Source organism: Staurois parvus, unplaced genomic scaffold (assembly GCF_062004578.1).
Source record: "Staurois parvus isolate SC_StPar_1 unplaced genomic scaffold, SC_StPar_1.0 ptg000014l, whole genome shotgun sequence".
Lineage (NCBI taxonomy): Eukaryota > Metazoa > Chordata > Amphibia > Anura > Ranidae > Staurois > Staurois parvus.
Genome location: NW_028317810.1, coordinates 16,821,267 through 16,846,536, shown reverse-complemented (window position 1 = coordinate 16,846,536; position 25,270 = coordinate 16,821,267). Strand labels below are relative to the sequence as shown.

The 25,270-nt window shown below is 41.1% G+C and overlaps 1 protein-coding gene across 2 annotated transcripts in view; it reads left to right on the top strand.

Moving 5' to 3' along the window:
- Positions 1-25,270, top strand: part of SLC27A6 (solute carrier family 27 member 6) — a 74,030-nt gene that overhangs the window by 7,093 nt on the left and 41,667 nt on the right. For both annotated transcript variants that reach the window (XM_089677725.1, XM_089677719.1), the window contains exons 3-5: positions 1,461-1,670; positions 10,034-10,192; positions 22,132-22,256. In XM_089677725.1, the coding sequence (XP_089533851.1) occupies positions 1,461-1,670; positions 10,034-10,192; positions 22,132-22,256 (494 nt within the window). The remainder of the gene's footprint in view (positions 1-1,460; positions 1,671-10,033; positions 10,193-22,131; positions 22,257-25,270) is intronic.

Here is a 25,270-nt window from a genome sequence, read left to right as displayed (position 1 = left end):
TGTCCCGAGTCCCACATTCAGGGGAGAGTATTATGGCTTTTTTTTATTTTCTACGGTATGCATGTAAAAATGTTTGCTAACATTTATAATGTGCATAGCATACAGTGCAAATGCATTCAATTCTATTGGATCTGCCTGCCTCCTAGCAAGGACTGATGCTGGGAGGTAGGTGGCACTATTGGTCACAGCCAATGCCAACATTTAAATAATAATGTTTAATCACTGTGTGGTCAAGGATGAATGAGTCATTCATGCGGCATGGCTGGTCATTTTGAGGAGAGCTGTTGCAGTTCTTCTTCAGGTCCACTTTGATGGCTGTTTGGATGTGCCTTTTCTTGTGGAGCTGGCGGGGTGGGCAAGCCATCATGGTTGGGTACCCCACCAAGTCTACTCTGACATATGGTAGGAAGAACTGATTTGCCTGTGTATAATTTGATTGGCCCCTGCCAAATTAAACACATGTAGAAACTGCTTCTCCAATCGGATCTCAGAATGGACCTGATGGGAAACTGATTGCCACAAAAATGGCCAGAACACTAGCTTAGCCCACATCACATGTTAATATACAGGCAACTTGAGCTGCTTAGCACCCTTCATTTATAGGATAAACCAATAGGCGTGAATTCTTCTATAGGGCACTATGGTCAAAATTCTTTGTTTCATGTTTCTTAAGGGTAGGGTGAGATATACAGACGGAGATGACTTTCGTGACATTGGAAGCATTTGTAGAGTTTTTTTTTATGGTTATAAGAGATTAAAAATCTAACTTGTCAGGATTGTATTGAAAACATATCCAGGTCCATAGCACCACTCAAGACTTGTTCCTCTTGCGATGCACAAACAATCTGCGTGTCGGCTCCCATAGCCCATCTACTTCCAACGAGAAAACACGATAACAGCAACAACCTTAGCTCTTCTTGCTGTATTTAATTGACTATCAGCAAAATGACTACATACTGTACATCATGTCTCCACCCATAAACCAGACTTCCTTGATGTGTTGCACTGCTCCCAGCTTGTCCACAAGGATGGGGAAGCAAGGCAATGGGCAAGAGGAGCTGGAATTGCAATTATGAGTCTTTCATGTGCAGTGCACTCTCCCCACTTTAGCTGAGCTCAATAAAGGCTGCTCCAAGCCATACAATTAGTGTGCCCTGTCTCCAATGTCACTGGGATAGGAAATTAAGAGATGGAGACCCAGACACCATTAACACCTGCAGGGGATCCAATTCCTCCCCACTTTACTGAATGAGTGTTTGTATTGCTGTGTGAGGACCTACTGCCCTCCCCTAACTCCCCAACTTTCTATCTTGTTAACCACTGATCACTTTTTCCCCAAAGAGGAAATAGTTTGATGGAGGTTTTCTTCTTTACTGACTCTAAAGAAACTAGAGTTCCATTTTATTGCTAACAAATCACCTTAACTATATTGATATTTTTGTGTTCTTTTTTTCTACCAGACATGCTTGATTCATTGGAAGAGATTCTACCAAGCTTGCAAGAAGACAACATTACAGTTTGGGTGATGGCTAGGGAAACTAGTCTCCCAGGGGTAAATACTGTCCTAGACAAGCTGGATTCCGTAACAGATGAGCCTGTACCTGCACACCTGCGCTTCGTAGGCAGCACCAATGCAACAACGCTTTATATCTTCACATCAGGGACTACAGGTATCACTGCAATGTCATTTCATGTAAAGTGACAAGTACTATCTGATGTAAAAATCTTGACATACCTTTCTCATGAAAAACAAAACAAAACACAAAATGGCACTAGTTTCCATTAGAAGTACCTGCGCCTAATTCAGGCTTGCATTTGTGCCAGTTTTAGTAATATTACCAACATCACAGTACTTTATCCCCATCGCCATTCAGCTGTATACCAGGGGATTCCCTGTGCAAAATGTAAACCAAAGGGCCAGAGGTATTTGTAATGTAATTACCAAATTATGTCAATTCCTATATTTGGGAAATTACTTGAGTCACTGGTTGAGCAGACCTTGATGGGAAACTGAGAAACTAGCTCCCTAACAGGTTTGCCTGGCTGTTGATTGACAGCACAGGAAAGTGCGTTGATTAGAAAACACGACTAAATAGTAACTATGGACCTACCCATTGTCATGTGCTGTCAATCAACTAGTCTCTCAGTTCCCCATAAGAACTCGCCTATCCCTACTACAAAACTCCACACCCATGCCTCTGCCAATTTTGATGGGTACAGCTGCCAAGGAGAGAGTGCATTGAGGAAGGAGTGTCCAGTATGCATACTCTGACCTCCTTGTCATTCATGTACCCGTCTGTGACAGGTACATGAATTGGTTGCAAGCACTGACACCCTTTATGAATTTCCTCCAAAGAATTTGTTTTTAACCAATATAATATATATTAGATTTTAAAATATTTCTGTATTAGTCACAACACCTCACCTATTGATCAGAAGCTCTGCGGTAATAATTGCTTTCTATGTAATATACAGCTGCTGTACATTAACTAAAGAAGATATCAAGTGAAAACAGTATTATGACCCAGCAGTGAAATACAATAAATAATCAGTACTAAAACTGTACATATAAATAATACAATAATTGGAAATGTTTATTAAAGTGTTATTAAACCCACAACAGTAAAATTAGTCTGTATATGCAGTAAAGCATGCTTGCCATACTCACTGTGGAGCCTAAGGGGTTAATCCTCTGTATTGTGTAAAAAAGCTGTTTGATCCTGACTTCTCTGCATCTCCTCTTGTTCAAATGTCCATGTCTTATCATGATAATACAGACTGTACCGCAGCCATTCTGCACAAGCTCAGTTTAGTGTGTATTGCTAGAGAGGTTTTTTTTCTGGGGAGAGTGCATGTGATCAGCACAGGGCCAATCAGCACTGTCCAGACAGAGGGGGTTCTGCATCCTTCTAGAGCAGAAAGAAAACTCCTTCTACAAGCTTTAAATCAGTGCTCTGCTGAATACTGATGTCACAAGACTGCTCTAACTGCTGATGAGAAAAGGTATTCAGCAGTTTAGATTTACTAAAAGGGCAACCAAACCGATAAGAGGCATGGAGGAGCTCAGCTGTGAGGAAAGATTAGAGGAACTGAATTTATACTCTCTTGAGTAGAGGAGATTAAGAGGGGATATGATCAACATGTATAAATACATCAGTGGTTGATATAGTGAACTCGGTGTAGAGATATTCACCCTGAGGTCATCACAGAGGACAAGGGGGCACTCTTTACGTTTGGAGGAAGAGAAATTTAATCTCCAAACATGGAAAGGTTTCTTCACAGTGAAAGCTGTGAAAATGTGGAATAGGCTCCCTCAAGAGTTGGTTCTGGCCAGCTCAGTGGATTGCTTTATAAAAAGACCTGGATTGTTTCTTACATACACAGAATATAACTGGATACTAACATTTATAGGTAAAGTTGATCCAGGGAATATCCGATTGCCTCTCGGGGGATCAGGAAGGAATTTTTTCCCCTGTAGGAGCAAATTGGATCATGCTTTGCTGGTTTTTTTTGCCTTCCTCTGGATCAACTGTGGGTATAGGATTATAACTTTTTTTTTTTTAATGATTGAACTGGATGAACTTTTGTCTTTTTTCAGCCAGACAAACTATGTAACTATGTAAAATAATTACATTTCCTTGTTCTGTGTACTGTGGGAGGGCAGATATAGTGAATGCAGGGTTCTGGGTTTAGTAACTTTAATGTTATTAAAATGTGTCTATCAAATAAATACCCGTATTAGCATGTAACAAATCAGCCTTAAAACCGTTTACCAACTATTGCGCTATAACAATCATGGTGATAGCCCCACAGCTAACCCTATAAAACCATGTACAATATCACTTTGTCCTTTGCGCCTATTACCTTTTGAAAAGATATAAAAACAATGGCAGGTCACCCGCCCACAACAAAAACATAGAATCAATTTCTAAAAATGAACAGGAATTTTTTTATATATTGATATGTAATGTTTTTAACTGATTGGTAATAACATTTTTATTTGTTATATTTAAAGTATACTTTATGGTTTCTAGTATAATACTACTGGGTCTTCCTTACATGCAATGTTTATTTTTATATATTGATTTTATCCTATAATCTCCTTATGCTGCAGTAATAAGAAATAATCACTACATTTATTTCCATTTCTTAGCATTCCAGTATTTCATCCCTTTTTTATTATCAATTTTATTACAATGTTTAACTGATCCATTTTTCCCTAGGCCTCTTTCCTTCTTCTTATATACGAGGTGGTATGAAAACATTTCTAGACTAGTTTTGCAACATGCCAACAGATGGCTGCACAAGGCTGCACACACAGTCACGGGGAGCACCAACCTTCATAAGTCAGTGTGCCAAAGACATCATTCTGTGTACATCTGGATCTGTCCAACTGGTGCTATTCTGACCTTGTGTAGTACCATGTCTGCTATTTCACCATGGACAGCAAGCTAGAACAAAGAGCAAATGTGAAATTCTGCGTGAAACTGGGCAAATCTTCCACAGAGATGTTTGACTTGATTTGGCAAGTTTACGGCGATGTTGCAATGAGTCATTCAAGGTGTTTTGAGTGGCATGCACACTTCAAGAGCAAAAGAACCTCATTGTAAGACGATGAGGGATCAGGAAGACCTTCAACAAGCTCAACCCCCCAAAAATGTGAAAACCATTCGGCACTTGTGCATGTCAAAGATCAAAGAAATTTAGGTGTTTCACAAAGAATTTCACATAAAATTTAATGTTTGCTCTTTGTTCTAACTTGCTGTCCATGATATATTAGCAGACGTGGTAACGCACATGGTCAGAATAGCACCAGTTGCAGAGCTGCTGATGTACACAGGATGAAGTCTTTCGGCACACTGACTTATGAAGGTTGGTGCTCCCTGTGACTTTGTGCAGCCTTATGCTGCTATCTGTTGGCATGTTACAAAACTAGTCTTGAAACATTTTGATACCACTTTGTATTTTATCTGTTCTCATCTTCTTTTAATGTGCAGTTCCTTCTGATCCTTAACAGTTTACCTTCTGGTATTCCAGATATCCACTTAGGTTGATGGAAGCTCTTGTTGGAACATATCAATTTCCTTCTTTTTTTTTTTTTTCTTAAGAAAGTCTTTTTGTGTAGTTTTCCTTGGTACTTATAGTCCTTCTCCAGAGAGAACAAAACTGTTCCCTTGCAGTAGGACTGCCTCACATTGCAAGGAGTAAATACTCATTTATATCTAGAAGGCCTAAAAAAGGACTTTTACCTATCTGATCCTCCTCTCGCCCAGCAGCCTGCACTTCCCTTTGCTCCCATGCTCTCTAGCAGTCCTCAGGTCCAATGCAGGGCTATGGGCTCTGCATTGGTCATAATGACGTCCAAGGGCCATAGGTGAGAAATACTTCAGAGATTAGGTAAGTAAATGTGCTTTTTTTGCAGGGAGAGTCCCAATACAATGGAGCATTTGCTTCCCTGGAGTTCAGCTTTAAAGATAGTTATATCCAAATATGTATTTCCTCAAAATTAACTGTACTTGAACACTGTATCCCGGAATATTATTAAAACATAAAACATTTCAAGTGTACTGATATCACATTTCCATATAATAACAAAAATAGAATATGACCTGATGCACCTCAATCCCTTTAATATATCCATACAACCAATTTATTTGTTCTGGGACTTCTGTTTCCATATAATAAAGTTATCATAGAGGAACCTATTCCACAATAATAACTTGGACCAAGCATTAAAGAAAATAGATTCTTCTTCCCATTTTGACTTGAAGAGATTCCCAAGATGTGGATCAAATTTTGTGCTGAACTATGGCATTACCCCTCATCTGTAGGAAGAAACAGCTATACCAGAAACAGCTTTCCTTCATAGTGAAGTCTAAATGCTTTATATTCAAATATTTTTATTGAAACTTTTTCAACAAACATGTTATCACAGACCGAAAAGAAGATAAGGACTGAGCGGTATATACAGTGAAATGCGGCAGCAGGAAAATAAACACATATTAGAAAAAAAACAAGTCCCCACCATTTGGCTGGGGACAATATAACAAGGCCACAGATATATGAGAGGTATACTCAGTTCCTTATGAACCTTCTATGGTTGGAAGTGTGATAACCAGTGGAGGGAGGAGGAGGTGAGGGGGAAGGGAGGCACCAGTCAGGTGAATTGGCTATAGTATATTATTATGTTATTATATATGTCACTTGATGGAGCAGTTAGGATTTTGAAGCCACCGAGACCATTGAGAAGTCTAAATGCTTTAAAATAAATGTTATCTGATCCTGAGGAGTGTTTGATATTTTCTCTAAAGCCCATTTTGGTGCCTTCAAATCATCACCGTGCTTGGTGTTAGCATACAATGATACAACATCCACTGTTGCACAGATATAATTGTCATCATAGGGGATATCTTTCAGACAGTTAGTTGTGTGCTTGTTAACTCTAAGGTAAACCAACTAAGGGTTTTAAGTGGAAATCAATGTATTCCCCAAACTAAAGCCTGCCATACACAGGTCGAAATCCGAAAGAATTTTCTTTTGAATATCTTTTCAAAGAATTTTCGTATGAATTTCTCACCATTAGTGGGCCACAGAAACGACCAATTTTCGAGTGACCATCAAATTTGAGTGATCTGGCATAGTGGAATATTTTGGAAAAACGAACGCATTTCTAATCAATGATGGGAGAGTTGTGCGAGAAATGTAATCAAACAAGAAACGAGCACAAGCTGTAGCCTGGAAAGGAAAGAAAACTCTTGGCCACGAAAATTATTTTCTGTGGCAACATGAGGTGAAATGAAAGGCTTGGATGGTTAAATTTTGAACTCAATGGTGGCACCATCGGATTATAAAGTGCACAAAATTTCAGATTTTCTAAAGAAAATTAGTTTGGAATTTGACCCATGTATGGCCTGCATTAGAATGCCAGGAATCAATCCCACTTACAATAGGTCTCCCTGGGGTTTTCATCACATTCTTACATACAGTCATGGCCGAAATTGTTGGCACCCTTGATATTTCTCCAGGAAATCATGTATTTCTCACGAAACGTATTGCATTAACACATGTTTTGCTATACACATGTTTATTCCCTTTGTGTGTATTGGGACAAAACAAAAAAAGGGAGGAAAGAAAGCAAATTCGACATAATGTCACACAAACCTCCAAAAATGGGCTGGACAAAAGTATTGGCACCCTTTCACAACTGCGGATAAATAAGAATGTTACAAGCATGTGATGCTCCTGTAAACTCACCTGGGGCAAGTAACAGGTGTGGGCAATATAGAAATCACACCTGAAAGCAGATAAAAAGGAGAGACGTTCACTTAACCTTTGCATTGTGTGTCTGTCTGTGCCACACTAAGCATGGACAACAGAAAGAGGAGACGAGAACTGTCTGAGGACCTGAGAACCAAAATTGTGGCAAAATATCAACAATCTCAAGGTTACAAGTCCATCTCCAGAGAACTAGATTTGCCTTTGTCCACAGTGCGCAACATTATCAAGAAGTTTGCAACCCATGGCACTGTAGCTAATCTCCCTGGTCGTGGACGGATGAGGAAAATTGATGAAAGATTGCAACGCAGAATAGTCCGGATGGTGGATAAGCAGCCCCAAACATGTTCCAAAGACATTCAAGCTGTCCTGCAGGCTCAGGGAGCATCAGTGTCAGCGCGAACTATCCGTCGACATTTAAATGAAATGAAACGCTATGGCAGGAGACCCAGGAGGACCCCACTGCTGACACAGAGACATAAAAAAGCAAGACTACAGTTTGCCAAAATGTACTTGAGTAAGCCAAAAGCCTTCTGGGAAAACGTCTTGTGGACAGATGAGACCAAGATAGAGCTTTTCGGTAAAGCACATCATTCTACTGTTTACCGAAAACGGAATGAGGCCTACAAAGAACAAAACACAGTACCTACGGTAAAATATGGTGGAGGTTCAATGATGTTTTGGGGTTGTTTTGCTGCCTCTGGCACTGGGTGCCTTGACTGTGTGCAAGGCATCATGAAATCTGAGGATTACCAAAGGATTTTGGGTCGCACTGTAGGGCCCAGTGTCAGAAAGCTGGGTTTGCGTCCAAGATCCTGGGTCTTCCAGCAGGACAATGACCCCAAACATACGTCAAAAAGCACTCAGAAATGGATGGCAAAGAAGCGCTGGAGAGTTCTGAAGTGGCCAGCAATGAGCCCAGATCTAAATCCCATTGAACACCTGTGGAGAGATCTTAAAATTGCTGTTGGGAAAAGGTGTCCTTCCAATAAGAGAGACCTGGAGCTGTTTGCAAAGGAAGAGTGGTCCAAAATTCCGGGTGAGAGGTGTCAGAAGCTTATTGATGGTTATAGGAAGCGACTGATTTCAGTTATGTTTTCCAAAGGGTGTGCAACCAAATATTAAGTTAAGGGTGCCAATACTTTTGTCCAGCCCATTTTTGGGGTTTTGTGTGACATTATGTCATATTTGCTTTTCTGCCTCTGTTTTATATTTGTTCCAATACATACAAAGGGAATAAACATGTGTATAGCAAAACATGTGTTAATGCAATACCTTTTTTGTGTGAAATACTTGATTTTCAGGAAAAATATCAAGGGTGCCAACAATTTCGGCCATGACTGTACCTTTCAAAGATTGTAAATTATTATTATACAGGATTTATATAGCGCCAACAGTTTGCTCAGTGCTTTACAATATAACGGGAGACAATACAGCAACAATACAGTTCAATACAAGAGGGAATGGAGGGCTCTGCTCCTTGGAGCTTACAATCTAAGAAATTGCCTGGGGAATTCCAGCCTGGGATCTGTCAGAGTGTGGATCCATCATCTTCCACTCACTGCAACTGTCACCCTGCCGCTGCCACCCACAGATACAGTCCGTCCATGACACTGATTTTGTCTTTAATATTGGTGCTGCAGGTATCTTATGGCACTTATTTTTGCAAATTAAAGAAATTTAGCAGTTTCAAGTTTTGCTGATTTAATATTTTTTTTAAATGTTTATTTATTTATTTGTTTATTTATTTATATTTTGGGGGGCTCAAATAGCTGGTCTTGTCTAGGGAGCAAAATAGACTGCTCCTTGGAGTTTACAATCTAGGAGGATATAGTAGCAATTCTACAAACTGATGGAACCACTTCATATCTTTATTTAATATATCCTTTTATTACCTATTTTTTGAGTTTTTAGATGGTTCTTAGTTGGGTCTTTAGGCAATCCCTCATACATTTCCACATCTCCTAAAAGCCTTTCCCTATCCTGCAGGTAATATATTTTTTTCTTCTACTACTTTCATCATCAATTTTCATCTGCTGCAGCAGTATATGTTTCTGCATAGCAATAAAACAGAGTTCAGTGACAAAAATTACAATCTCTTACAAGTGAAGCTGTGCCCCAAATATATTGGATAGTCCTTTTCTGGGAAAACACACATGTTCCCTCGAAATAGTTCCATTATTGCAGCATTTGTGTGTTTAAAGCATTAAAGTGTATTTATGAACATTTTTTTTTAGTTTTTGATGGCATAGGGACATGTTAGGCTTTTTGTCAAGAGTTTACTGCTGTCTGTGTACCTGTTACTGACATTTATCCCTCTGTTTGTATTGGTGCTCATTGTTACCAAAATAAAAAGTGAATTGAAATCCAAAATGTTGGAGTTGCCCCAAGAACAAAAGGTGAGGGGAATCTCCCAATGGGGGACACCAGTTTCAGGAACAACTGTCTTCCACTCACTTTTGGAGATTTCCTCTAATGTCCTGTTATGTTTTTGGGACAGAGTAAAGGGAATTTTCCCTAAGGTTACAGTATTATTATTTATTTATTTATTTATTCGTATGCAAAACGAATCAATGCCCTGACAATTAGGAACTGAGGTTTCACAAGCACTGGACAGGAGGTTTTATCAACTAGTTATGCTGCCAGTGTGGAATGCTGGTAAGGTACCCAAGTTTGTTTCAATGTGTTACTTGTGTGCTTGGATCAAATGCTATGAAATGGCACAGCCAGTGGGTAATGTTTTTTCCTTCCTTTGTAGGTCTCCCAAAAGCAGCTGTTATCAGCCAGCTTCAAGCTTTGCGGGGTGCTGCTGGAATATGGGCATTCGGGGGAACGCCAGATGATACTGTATATGTCACACTACCACTCTACCATAGTGCAGCCTCCCTCATTGGGATCGGTGGGTGCGTCTACCTTGGTATGTTATCTGTGTTCAGATCATTTATCTTGAACGTTCTATGTACGGTATGTCCTTTTTTATGTAGTATCTTTATATAAACATGTATGATGAGTAGGATTAATTCTGTTAGTCCTTAACCCTAACGTTTCAAAAATCACTTTATTATCTAGGTGTTTGGCTTTTTAACAGACATTGATCGAGCTCACAAGGTATGCAGTAATTAGCCTGCACACTATTGGGTTGAGTAGTCATATCCGATGTAGTCAAACATTGTTGTTTTGTTATTATTCACTGTGGATGCTTAGTGATAAACAAAGACTATGGGCTCAATTCATGAAATGATAGTGTTTTTCAAAAATAGTTTTGCAATTCACTAAATGAACGCTACTAAAATACTGTACTTTCTTGAAGTAGTGTGGTATTTTAGTAGTGTAAACTTATTCACTTTGGACGTGTTTATGGTGAATGTATAGGGGTATGATGTAACCCAGGGCTTAAACTTTCAAGTCCTGAGCTACTAGCCAGGCCTTAAAAGTTACTCGCCACCAACAAACACACACAAACAGAGACACCTGTACACACACAGACATGTACATAGACACACACACATGCACACACAGAAACATGTACACACACGCACAGAGACATATGTACACACACGTATACAGACACATGTATACACACACAGGCACGTACAGACACGCATACACACAGATACATGTACATACACAGAAATACACACGCACAGACACATGTACATACACTCAGACACATGTACATACATAAACAGACACATGTACGTACATACATACAAACACACACACACGTACTGTAAGCTCAAAAGAGCAGGGCCCTCGAACCCCTCGTGTATCGCATTGTATTGTTATTGTACTGTCGCATGTTCTGTCTCCCTTTACAATGTACAGCGCTGAGCGAACTGTTGGCGCTTTATAAATACTGTATCATAATAATAATAATCATGTACATGCACACAGACACATGTACACACACACATACATGTACATACACGCAGGTACATGTACAGATATACACATGTACATACAGACAGACAGACATGTACATGTATTCACGGACACACACAAACACACACACATGTACACAAACGCAAGCTGTAAAGTGCTCTCTCCTCTCCCCTGAAACCACCACTGGCTGACATAGAGGATCATGTGACCAGAGTGAGCTGAAATTAGGTAGGCACACACACACAGCCCTATAAAAAGTTGCAGTACTTCGTTGTTCACTCACAGAGCCTGGTACTGCACTCTAGGGGGAGGCAGAGAGCACAGCACACACTCCTTCCTTTGCTTTCACTGCGCTCAGCTATTGAGCAGTCTGACGGCTCCCAGTGCAAATGACAGATCCGGACTGAGCTCCGAGTCTGCTCAGCAAGATGGCCCTAGGGGACACACTTGCCCCTACCATAATTTCCACTCGCCATTGGTGAGCAGGTGAGTGGAAATTTCAAGGCCTGATGTAACGTATATTTATTGAGATCCACCCCTTCATCTGTAAACACCACCCCTTCCTATTAGAGCTCCGCCCACTGAGAACGATGGGCGCTATTCCTCCCACTGACACCAATGATGGGGAGCTATTCCTCCCACTGACACCAATGATGGGGCACTATTCCTCCCGGACCCGCTGACCTGACAACCTCTCTACCCCTCCTCCAGCAGCGGTTTGTGGACCAGATCGACGTGGGACTGGGACACGGAGTCGTGGACCCAGGTAAGATACAGCAGCCTGCCTCTGTACTAAGTGGCCCTTTCGTGGGAAAGGGGGTGCGGCGTCGCCACCGCGCCGTGCCCCTAAAAAGTGATGCCCTAGCCAAACGCCTTGTTTGCCTCGTGGCAAATACACCCCTGGATTTGGGGGCCTCCTTGTTAAAGGAAGCTTCCATATTCTGATAAGTCACCCCTAACACTCCCATAACCACCAGGTCAGGGTTGTGGGTAGGAGGCCCTTGTCCTCATCAACATCTGGAGAAGGTGCTTTGTTGCCCATTTTAGGACATTAGTTTGAATGTCTAATTGTTAGCGAGATAAAATCAATGTTCATTTATGACCATGATGAAAAAATTTCAAGAAGCAGGATGGAAAATTTTTCTTAAACTAACATTTTTTTTTCTAATGGTGTATGTGGTTTTCATTCGGGAAATTACATTCATTCAAAAATCAAAAGTAAAAAGCAAACTAAATTTTGAACGACCTTTGTCAAGCTATTAAATGTACTGTAATTTCTTATGAATCTTCGTAATAAGTTTTGTATTAATTTTTGTTCAAAAATCTACTATTGTATATCCAAGTTAAAGAGAAGTTCCAGTCAGTTTTCTAAACATTAAAAGTCAGCAGCTACAAAAAACAGACTATGTTTGGTCCTTGGCAACAACAGCTTAACTGTGGGCACTCAGCTGTGACAGCTTGTAGCTTCACAGCCAGGTGCCCACTGCGCATGCATGAGCAGCGCTGCACATTGTGAATGGTCCTGCAGGCTTCTGGGACCTGTAACGTGTCCCAGAAGACTGCAGGGAGGAGGGGGGAACTTCTGCTCAGATTGCCTAGGTGATCTGAGCGGAAGTGGGAGCAGATACCTGTCAAAACCAGGGACACGCTCCCCCCCACCCTCAAAAAAAATGCCAAATGTCAAAGAGGAGTGGGAGAGGAGGCCTTAAAGCGGAACTTCCCCTTTTTGGTAAGTAATTATTGAAGACCGTGAAACCTGGGCAGCTAGTATTTTCACACAGAGGGCACTAATTGCTACCATCATATGTGTCAAGTGCTTGAACAATAAAGAGTCTACATGAACATTAAGAACTGTTAACATTTTGAACTACAAACTGTTTTTATCATTTATTTATTTATTTCTCTATCCCTGCATTTCATCCCTCAATAAACTTGTCACCATTTCACCTTTATTACCACATCAAAGTAACAGTCTTCTGTTTTTTGGGCAAAAACTCTGACAAACTCTTCCATGTCTAGATTATTGGCTGTTGGCTTCTCATGAGCCCAAATCGTGAAATTCTCTTTCCTGTCATGCATCATTGTGCGTCAAATGGCGTTAGAAGACAGTGTGGAGAATGAACTCTCACATGATGCTGTGGATATCCCAATGACCAGAGCAGTTACATACAGTGCATGCAGCTCTGGGAATACTTTCTTATAGCTGCTGACATGTGCAAACAGCAGACAGGTCCATCTCTGTGGTAAATTTCTTGAGCAACATTGGTTTTGCAACAAGAATTTCATTTTTAAGGCTGTCAGTGTCAGCAAATTTTGAGTCTGCAAGCAGTTGCAGAGGGTGCAGAAGCACCAGATCTAGAAAAGAATTAGACTGAGGGAGAAGGCAATCTAGTGCCTTCGTTAGGTCCAGATTTTGCTTTGAAAACCTATTTTTAAGTTCAGCAATGGCTGTGTCCAGAATGTTTAGCAGGGCTCTTTTTAGAGACACTGGTTGTTTTGCAGGAATCAGTCTCAGTGTGATCAAGAGAGGAGAAGACAACACTGTCTGTGAGCTGCTTGGTCATTGTTTGTTGTGCCTTTGCTGAAGGTGGATTGTGTGTTTGTTAAAACTGAGTACTTGAAAGATTTCCTCGCATATGTTTCAGTGCTTGCAAAGAGGATGTGATAACCTCCCCAGCACCACAGAGGTCTACTGAGTGAGTTTGCAGAATAGAATTAGCCAGCATTAAGGCACCAAGAATCTGGAAAAGAAATTGACCTATTTCAAAGAATTTCTGTGTCCCTAGCTGTACTAATAGTCCTGATGCTTCTGTACAAATATCCATTCCTGCAGCAGTATTTTCTGAAATCTCAGAGAGAAGATCCAAGATAGTAGGCTGGTTTTCAAAAAACACCCCTGGCCACATCATAGTGACTGGTCCATCGTATTTTCAGTAGTCTTTTCAGAGATGGCACATTGTAGTGCTGTGTGTAATGTAGTGATGATGAAATAAGGAGTGGAGTGAGCCTGATACCTCAAAAAAAGTTTTGGCACATGGCTCAGCTTGCATAGCATGCACCACTGCCAGATGAAGCTGATGGTTGTAACAGTGTATGTATGGTAGATGTCAGCCAATCTTTTTCTGTAGCAATACCTGCACCCCACCTCTTATTCCACGCATTATAGAAGCACCATCATAGCACTGACTGACTATGTTGTCAGTACTGTAGCCCCCATCTGAGAGATGTTTCAGTATCTGTGCTGTGATGTACTCAGCATCTAACTGACTCAGGTCTAGCAAACCAATCAGGTGTTCCTCAGGAACAGAGTTATGGAAAAACCGGATCATTATTGATAAGTTCTCTATATTGCACCTGTCCCGTGTCCCATCACTCTTTAAACAGAACCCTGCCAGCATTGTCATATTTACTTTTTATTTCTTGCAACACAAGACTCGCCATAGTTTCAGTTACCTCATTTTGCACATTATGGGATGTATATTTTGCATTTTGTGGTATGCCATTTACTATGTCTGAGTTGAACATCCTTTAGTAATGTGAATTCAAATAGCTTCAGGAACAGTCCTGCAGCCACATCATCTTCTTTCCTAGACTCCAGGCTCTCAGAGGTCCCACAGAGGGGCAACTCATTAACAGCAAGGAATTTAATTACTTCCCCTTTTTTGTTACATAGTACCTATTCTTCTCAATCTGCTTTGGACCCAGCAGGTGGACTACAGTCTCACCTGTTGCCTCTCTCTTCATCTTCCCAGTCCACAAGGAAGAAGCTTGCAAATGGCAGTGACTACATGCATGCTTGTTTAATCCCCTGTCCTTCTCCAATGCACTTTTCCAGTTAGTAAATCCTTTTTTGGTAAAAACAACATTTTTATCATTCACTGCTGCAAATTTTCTACACGGGAAGCAAAAAGCATGCACCTTTTTTTACAGTGTTCTAGCCATGGTCGAGAGTGGTACCAACTTGGTTTAAAAGTGCGAGGACCCTGGCTAAAGATCTGCATTGGGTATGATTTCAGAAGAGGCTTTGATGGTGCATTCATATTTAAACCATGTTCTAAATCATCAACTGCTGTGGCTTTTCCCTGCTCTCACTGTGGTGTCTCACTTCGGTTGGAAGAGTGTGGGGTAGAGCTTGTACTGGGGCCAGTGCATGGAAGCTCTTCTGGGTTGTGTGGAGAACCAGTGGACTGGAAGGTTGTATTACCATCTAGGTCAATGCGTACTTTGCAAACTAAGAAACAATACTTATGAATTGCTAATATATTTTGACAAAGACAATAAGTTAGGGAATGTTAGCTAAATGAGGCACACATGCACACTGCACTACATAGATTTTGTGGCACTACCACACCATAGATAAAGCTGTGGAAGTTCCCCTCCTCGTTTTTCTGTCTATCTAGCTGATTTCAATAATGGCAGGATCTATGTTACAGAAAGATGCAGTGAATCACTTTTAAATTTAGGAAGCAAGAGCTGGTATTACTCTTCAGGGTGAGGGCATATATGGCACAATTCTATACTGTTGAAAACCTAGCCTTGCCCCTCCACTTCCTACAGTGTAGACACCTGTCATCACCGCTGGTCCTGCTCTTTCCATAGCAGATTTGACAGGCTGATATAGCAAGCTTCAGAGCTCCTCCTCCCTAACACAGAACATAACTCAGCTAAGAGTGGAGTCCTTACAGACAGTCTTGCTCTGCCTATCCACCAAAACAGAAGAAAGCTGCACTGATCACAGAGTCAAAATCTTCACACACAGCAAATGACTGAGCTAAGCCTGAGAGTCTACTGACAGCTACTATACACAGTACCCATCGAGACCCAGGCTGTCTGTAGAGGAATCCAGTGGAATCCAATGTAGTATTTCTTTAGTATTGGTGGGTGACAGATCGAGGTTGTCACTTTGTTATTGCTTTAAAAAAAGACCTGGATTCTTTCCTAGATACACACAATATAACTGGATACTAACATTTATAGGTAAAGTTGATCCAGGGAATATCCGATTGCCTCTCGGGGGATCAGGAAGGAATTTTTTTCCCTGCAGGAGCAAATTGGATCATGCTTTGCTGGGTTTTTTTTGCCTTCCTCTGGATCAACTTTGGGTATAGGATTATAACTTTTTTTTTTTTTTAATGGTTGAACTGGATGGACTTTGACTTTGAAGTTGAGAGCTGGCATATTCTCTGACAGACAACATCCTTCTGCCCGACCACCAATACTAAAGAAATACTACACTCAGCCTGGTCACAGATCACTGAACTCCTCCTTACACATAGCACATAAATAAGCTGGATTCCATCACAGACAGCCTAAGCCTTAATCGGCACTGTGTGTAGGCTGCTGCAGCTACACCATTGTTCTGACACGTCAGACAGGCAGGTCTGGGGGGGCGGAACTGACATCTGGGGGGGCACAGCCCACCCCAGCACCCCCCTAGATCCGGCCATGGGTGCAGGTCAGTGTAGACATATCTTTAAGGATCCATGCACACTGAGCACTTTAATAACGCTGGTAGTGTTAACTGTGTAAAGTTGCGCTAAAAACCTTACTTTTTCAACGTTTTTACATTAGCCTTTGGCCATGATTTTCCGCGTTTGCGTTATTTAGCTTTTTTTAATTAAAAAAAGTACAAAACTGCCGGTGTGCAGCGTTTTGATGCATTTTTCAGCATTTGAGTGTTTTTACAGCTAAAAAACTCCTCTAGAAACCCACTAGTTCTGGGGTTTTTTCCAGCGAAAAAACGCCCCTGCCAAAAAACATTGGTTACAGTCTATGTGTGCATGGACACATAGGATAACATGCTGGGGGGGTTTACTGGCTGCAGAAAAAAATGCCAAAAGCCAAAAAGAGCAGCTGTAAAACATCCAGTGTGAATGAAGACTAACCAGTTTGTGGACTTCTTCTAGTGTTTGGTGCACAGTGTAGTAGACAAATCATACATTTTTGTCTCCAAGCACTAAAGCATAATACAAACAAGTAGCTGTCCTCTTGATTGTATCATTAATCATTGCAGACAGGTAGTGCACTAATGTGTTTTCAAACCACAGTTATCCTTTAAATCCTCCTGTGATTATGTCATGTAAAGTCTGACACTGCTCAACCACACCTTCTAAAACAACACCTATGTTAGGACCATATTGCTGGCTACAATGTTTGTCTTGTAGGGGCTGCCAGGTTTACCCAAAGCCTTTTACAGTCACATCAATGCTTCTAATCCAGAATGAACTGGAGAAACTTTTTTCACTTAAATGTTTTGGACCAGTGATTAGTTGTCCCCCCTCCCCTCCATTCCCCTGTGAACAAAAAATGTATTCATTCAATGCTAAAGAAATTATTCATGTAACTGTGTACTGAAAACAAATAGGCTTTATTCACACGGCTGTAAAAATTTTACTGATGTTATCACCCACATGTTTTCTGCTAGAAAAGTTCCCGTATAATGATCAATAAAATGCTTGCTTATAGATTTGTTTAAATACGGAAGGCACAAATGCGTGAATAATTTGTTTTTATAATTTATTTTTCCCTTTTGTTTAGAAATAATTTCTGCCCCTACAAAAGCATATATGTGCATTTATATTCATAAGCGCGTAATGCAAATGTTTTTAGACAGAGTTTTGGATCCTGTGTTACAAATCTGAATGCAGTTCATGTTCATGTACCTGTGTGAGTGGGTTCATTGAAAACAATGCAGCTGCATTCAGACTTGTAGTTAACTGCTTCCCGTCCGCCCTATAGCTGATATACTGTTACAGGGCGGCACAGGTGCACAAAATCACGTGTGTATATATATATATATATATATATATATATATATATATATATGTGTGTGTATGTATGTGTATATATATATATATATATATATATGCGTGATTTTTGATAGGGGGCATACGTGCGCCGTACCCACGCCCCCATTCACAGCCATGGCTGTCATTCACTGGGTCCCGGCCAATGATTACTCACCGGCTTCCAGTGATTGCCGAGGATCTCCAACGGGAGGGATAACTGTATGTAAACAGTACAGTTCTCCTCCCTGCCAGCTCCTGCACACTGCTTTGCATGGCTGTGCACAGAACAGTCATGCAAAGCAGTGTGCTTACAGTGAAGCACACAGACACAGCCCCATAGTAAAACACTCCCAGCACATAGTTAACCCTTTGATCGCCCCACATGCTAACCCTTTCCTGCCCAGTGCAATTAGCATAGTGTCAGTGCTTTTTATTAGCACTGATCGCTGTATTGGTGTCACTGGGGATGCCAGTGACACCAAGTAAGTTCCCCCCAGTGTCAGAATGCCGGCACATTCCCGCTATAAGTCGCAGTTCGGTGCCATTACTAGTAAAAATAAAAAATAAAAATCCCAGGTGTATATATATATATTTGTAAACGCTATAACTTTCACTTAAACCAATTAATTTACACGTATTGGGATCCTTTTTAGCAAAGATATGTAGCAGAATACAGTTTGGCCTAAATACATGAAGAAATTTGATTTTTAACATTTTTTTACTGGACATGTTTAACCACTTGCCTACCAGGCACTTATACCCCCTTCCTTACCAGGCCAATTTTCAGCTTTCAGCGCTGCCGCACTTTGATTGACAATTGCGCGGTCATGCAACATTGTACCCATATGAAATTTTGATAATTTTTTTCTCACAAATAGAGCTTTCTTTTGGTGGTATTTAATCGCCACTGGGCGCTTTACTTTTTGTGCTATAAATTAAAAAAGTGCAAAAAATTTGAAAAAAAAAAGTTTCTTTGTTTCTATTATAAAATTTTTCAAACAGGTAATTTTTCTCCTTCACTGATGTGCGTTGATGAGGCAGCACTGATGGGCACTGATAGGCGGCACTGATAGGCAGCACTAAAGGGCACTGATAGGCAGTACTAATGAGGTGGCACGGATAGGCGGCACTGATAGGCAGCACTAATGAGGTGTCACGGATAGGCGGCACTAATATGCAGCACTGATAGGCGGCACTGATAGGTGACACTGATGATGGGTACTGATAGATGGCACTGACTGGCATCACTGCTGGGCACTGACTGGCGGCACTGACTGGCACAACCGCTGGGCACTGACTGGTGGCACTGACTGGCAGCACTGCTGGGCTGCACTGGTGGGTGGCACTGGTGGGCAGCACTGGTGGGTGGGCACAGGTGGGTGGCACTGGTGGGCACAGGTGGGTGGCACTGGTGGGCACAGGTGGGTGGGCACAGGTGGGTGGCACTGCTGGGCACAGGTAGGTGGCACTTTTGGGCACAGGTGTGTGACACTGCAGAGTGGCACAGGTGGGTGCACTGCTGGGCACAGGTGGGTGCACTGCTGGGCACAGGTGGGCGGAGCTAGTGGGCGCACTGCTGGGCACAGGTGGGGGAACTTGTGGGTGGCACTGCTGGGCACCGATCATCAGGGCACTGATCATCAGTGCCCTGATGATCGGTGCCGATCCTCGCTCTGACAACTGCCGGTTCTCGGCAGTACTTTCCTCACGATCTGACAGCGTGAGGAAAGTGCAGCCGAGAACCGGCACTTGCATTTACCTGTGATCAGCGTGTCATTGGACACCGCTGATCACGTGGTAAAAGGCCGGTATGATTGGCCTTTTACCACATCTCGTGATCAGCTGTGTCCGTAGGACACAGCGATCACGGAGATCTCCGGGTGCGAGAGCGCGTTCTGGGCGGACGTCATATAACGTCCACCCAGAACTGGCCGGCCGCAGTGAAGCCGTCATTCGGCTATCTGCGGTCGGCAACTAGTTAATAGCAAAAAGTCAAAAAATATTGTTTTTTTCTCAAAATTGTTGGTCTTTTTTTTTATAGTGCAAAAAATAAAGATTGCACAGGCAATCACATACCACCAAAAGAAAGCTCTATTTGTGGGGAAAAAAGGACATACATTTCATTTGGGTGCAGCGATGCTGACCGCGCAATTGTCAGTTAAATTAATGTAGCACAGCAACACAAAAAATGGCCTGGTCAGGAAAGAGGGGTAAATCCTCTGGAGAGCAAGTGGTTAAAAACACACACACACACACACACACACACACACACACACACACACACACACACACACACACACACACACACACACACACACACACACACACACACACACACACACACACACACACACACACACACACACACACATTTTATTATGAAACTTTATGCCTCAATACACCCATTTACTTCATGCCATTCGTTTGCAATTTGCACAAAATGCAGCGGATGATCAGATAAAAGTAAACTCCAGACATACTGATAAATACATGGCTATTTATTTGGGAAACATCTTACCTGCTAGATTTTTAATTATTTTCATTCAGTCCTGATGCCTCTGACAAGCAGTGTAATCAGGTCACTGGCTTTGCTTTAGCTTTTTGCTTTTTGCAGTTGAGCAACACAGGTTAGATCCCCAGCAAACTGACTGTACATTGAAGAAGCATCACTACACTGATGATGTCTTCACTCTTGCTGTCTCCGATGTCAATAAGCTCCATGTTTTAGAATGACAGAACTGTGCTATACAGCAGAGAAAGTGGCTCAAAGTGCTGCCCTTTACAAGTTGGCCCTAGTATATGTATCTATGTACATATGCAAGTGAGATATGGACTTTAGTTTATATTATGCCTATAATAAACAAACAAGTTAGATATTATTAGATTCGCTAATGTACAAATATGAACAATTAGAAATACAACATAGAAATTACTGTATATATGAAAGTCCTCCACAAACCACTGGCTATGGTGAAAACTCATCCAGATCTCTGGTGAAAGTGGGCTGTTCCTGTGGTAGATCCTGGAAAGTCTTGTTTTAACAAGACTCTCACAAATCCCAGTGGAGAATTATTCTGTGTTTAAGGACCCGGTGGAGATTAGAGGCCCTCTTTAAAGTCCTTATAATCTTAGCAGGCCCCTACATGCAGCCTGCGGTTAGTTCTTTGACAGTCTACCAGACCACTGCTGTTGCATTACCAGAGATCCTAGCTCCATTCTTGCAGAAGTCCACAGTCAGTTAGACCATTTGCCTTGGTCTTCTACTACTGCGGAAATGGCTCGGCTGACACACTTCATCACATATCCAGGATGAGTCTTCTCTCCATCCAAATGCAAATGCCTGTTTGGTATTTCCTTGGATAAGTACATCCAAGAGATTACAGGGGGTAGGAATACGCTCCTCCCTCAGAAGTCCACAGTCAGTTACGCCATTTGCTTTGGTCTTCTGCTACTCTGAGAATGGCTCGGCTGACACACTTCATCACATATCCAGGATGAGTCTTCTTTCCATCCAAATGCAAATGCCTGTTTGGTATCTTCTTGGATAAATACATCCAAGAGATTACAGGGGGTAGGCATACTCTCCTCCCCCAGAGTTATGAACAAGAACAGGTTCACTTTAAGTCTGAGGTCATGAGCACTGTTCTGTTGGCAACATTATTTTTGTGCTCTTAAACGCATGATGTTCAGTTGATAATGATTGCAATTTTAAATGTATTATGCCTAAAGAATATGTAAACCCAACATTTCTTATTCCTGATATGTGCCTGCTGTAACATATACATGTATGAAAAAGTATTCTGTTTTTCTTGTATTGCTTCCTTTGTGTGAAATCCCTGATGTTCCTGCCAGTCCTTCTGCTTTCCTGTTAAAAACTGACCACAGTAGGCATGGGAGCAGTGTGGTCAGTTTTCTAGGTGTGCTGAGAACTCAGCCTGCTCTCTATCAATGATCAGACTAGCACAGCTATTCCCTGGGAAGATCAGTGTATGCTGTTTCTCCTCACTGAGCTCTTACGTAGATACAGAGTATGTGATGACTTATAAAAAAGGAAAAAAAGGTATTTATAATGTTATTTATATGTATACATAAAATGTTTTGCCTTTCATTCTTTCATTTCTATTTTAAACTGAATGTATTGTTTTGCAAGGTGAGGGTTTACTTATACTTTAAATAATATATGCAGGTGCAACATGTGTACTGAGGAAGAAGTTTTCTGCAAGCCAGTTTTGGATTGACTGCAAAAAGTACAATGTTACCGTGTTCCAGTACATTGGTGAACTGTGCCGCTACTTATGTAAACAGCCTGTGGTAAGTTGAAATATGCATGTGTACAGCTACAAAAATAGAACAAAGTTACATTTAGTAATGATATACTCTATTAAGAAATGAACTTAAAGGATAAATTCACCTTTTGACAAAAAAATAATAAATGCACTTTTTTTTTGCAAGTTAAAAATGTGCATTTATTATTTTTTGTTGCAGGAGCCTGTATATCATTGCACTACCAAACAGCAGATTGCTGGTGCCATGCAGGTCTCCTGCAGACCTGTCAGTATAGCTACTTGCCTGTACAGGATGCACAGGCAAGCATATACACTGACACGAAGAATCAATAAACCACTAGGACGCTCCTCAGTGCCGTGGTAGTTCTTTGAGAACTATGAGCTGACAGCCATTAAAGCTGTTGGGACTTGTAGTTCATTCATTCACAGAACACTGTGAATTAATGGTGTGGCCATGTGGGCAGAGCCCCGCATGACTGCGCTGTTTTTAAAAAGTGACAGTTGGTACGGGGAACTTTTCCGCGTACTGCTTTCACAGGGAGGGGGAGATTTGGGCAGCGGCTGCAGCATTGGAAACATGTTACAGGTTTCACCTTAAAAATGGATGGAACATGTAACATATTCCCAAAGGCGAACTTATCTTTTAAGAAATGTATGTTTCTGCCTTAGGACCCATTCACACCTGAGCAGTATGTAGCTCGATGCACCAAAGCTCTTTTTGTGACAGAGTTGGGCATTTTTGAGCCACACAGACTTGAATGAGAACTTTTGAAAACTTGCAAATCAATTGTTTTCATGTGTTTTTCAGGCTCTTTTTAGCTTACAAAAACTGGTCTCCTACCACTGGCTAAAACAAAAGTGCCTGCAGCTGGAATACACGTGTAAAAGGCTTGAAATGTGCTTCTAAAATGCTTCTATACAAGTGCAAAACCACTAACAAAAGTGAGTTTGACACGATAATAATACACTTAAAAAACACAAAAACATGCAATGTCGAAGTATTATCAAAAGGACAATACTTCAGGCATTCATGCAAATGTCTGAACAATTTAGTCCAGACCTAGGTTTGAACCGAACCATCAGCTCATCCCTAATCAACAGCACTGAATTGCTACAAAGGATGAAAAAAGTGAAAACAAGTACACACCATGGCAATTATTTACGATTTACATCTACCTTAGCCACTTGCCCGCCTCCCCATAGCAGATGTACTGCTGCAGGGCGGCTTCACTGGGCAAAATCATATAAATACATGTGAATTTGCATTTCCGTGTAGGGGGCACGAATGAATGCCACCCTACCCGAGCTGCTATTGGGGTCCTGACCAACGATTTTTGGCCGGGACTCGGTGATCGTCGGCGAACCTGAGAGGGCAGACATCTGTGTGTAAACAACACAGATCGCTCTTTTGTCAGCATGGACGTGCTGTTTTCTATCTCTCTGCACAGCAGAGATATAGAGAGCAGCAGCTCTGCTTAGTAAAACAGTATATAATAAAAAACACCTTCCTGCCCAGTGTCATTAGTACAGTGTCGGTGCTTTTTATTGCACTGATCACTTTATTAGTGTCACTGGAGATGTCAGTGGCAGCTGGTCAGTACCCACCCAGTGTCAGAATGCCCGCCGCAGTCCTGTAGTCCCACCATAAGTCGCTGATCAACACCATTACAAAAAATAAATAAATAAAAGTTCCAGTATATATACCACCATTTGTAGACGCTATAACTTTCACGGAAACCAATTAATATACACTTATTGGGATTTTTGTTTTAGCAAAGCCATGTAGCAGAATACATTTTGGTCTAAATGTATGATGAAATTTTTTTTTTACATTTTTTATTGGATATGTTTTATAGCAAAAAGTCAAAAATACAGTTTTTTTTTTTCAATATTGTCAGTTTTTTTTTGTTTATAGCGCAAAAAATAAAAAATGCAGAGATGATCAAATACCACCGAAAGAAATCTCTATTTGTGGAAAAAAAAATGACATAAATTTTATTGATATACAGCGTTGCATGACCACACAATTGTCAGTTAAAGTAACGCAGTGCGGAATCGTAAAAAAATGGCCTGGTCAGGAAGGGGGGTAAATCTTCTGGTGGGTGGTTGAGCACTGGGAGTGAGGATAACACACCCATCCTGGTGTTCATTCAACCATGAGCTATTTGAGAGTTTAAGAAGGTAAAGTAAAAAAAATCAGAAAAAGAATACTCTGCGCCACAGTGTAAAACCTACAAATTAAAATGTATATACATTAAAAACAAACAGGAAAAAAAGGGGGCGCTATATAAGAAAGTGCTTGTGCTTATACCCAATGCAATGTGTTATAAGCCAGTAATAATAGTGCAAATATTCACATAAAAATATGTAAACAAGTCCACGCTAAAAAAAAGTCCAAGTATTTATATTGCAAATATGTGCAAATCAATACATGCTTTCATGTAAACAGTCCTGGAATGTAAGTGACAGTTTTTCCAACCAAAGCTCGCTGATCTTCAAACTCTTCAAATGACTTTTCTCCACCACAAACATGCAAATGCACCCAGTGTGATCTATGGATTAATCACTCACCAGACCACTATGACGTCTTTGATATAAAGTAGGTCGCTCAGCACTTGTTTTTGATATCCGTTGAAGCCCAAGGGAGTATGGTATCCATGTCATGATGTTACTCCACCCACTCCATCATTCCTCCACAGAAAGCCAAAGGCAAAACACTAATGTGGTATAGTATTTTATTGAATTAAAAGTACCTAAAACATATAGGATAAAATGCTCACATTTCCATAATCTGGCACAAAACATCCTGCCTGTGTGTAGCATTTGCCCTGAAGCTCCAATTGCCGTATGTTCCAGACTGGAAGTGGTGTAACCGGATGTCATGACTGAAAGTCCTGCCTCAACGCGTTTTATCAGTGTGACGTCATCAATCTTCCTTTTTTTGGCTCTTGTACACAAGCACCTAAAATGCCATTTTTTGTGCATGTATATCAGTAAACTAGAACAGCATTTATATAACTAGAAAAGCTACAATTTCTG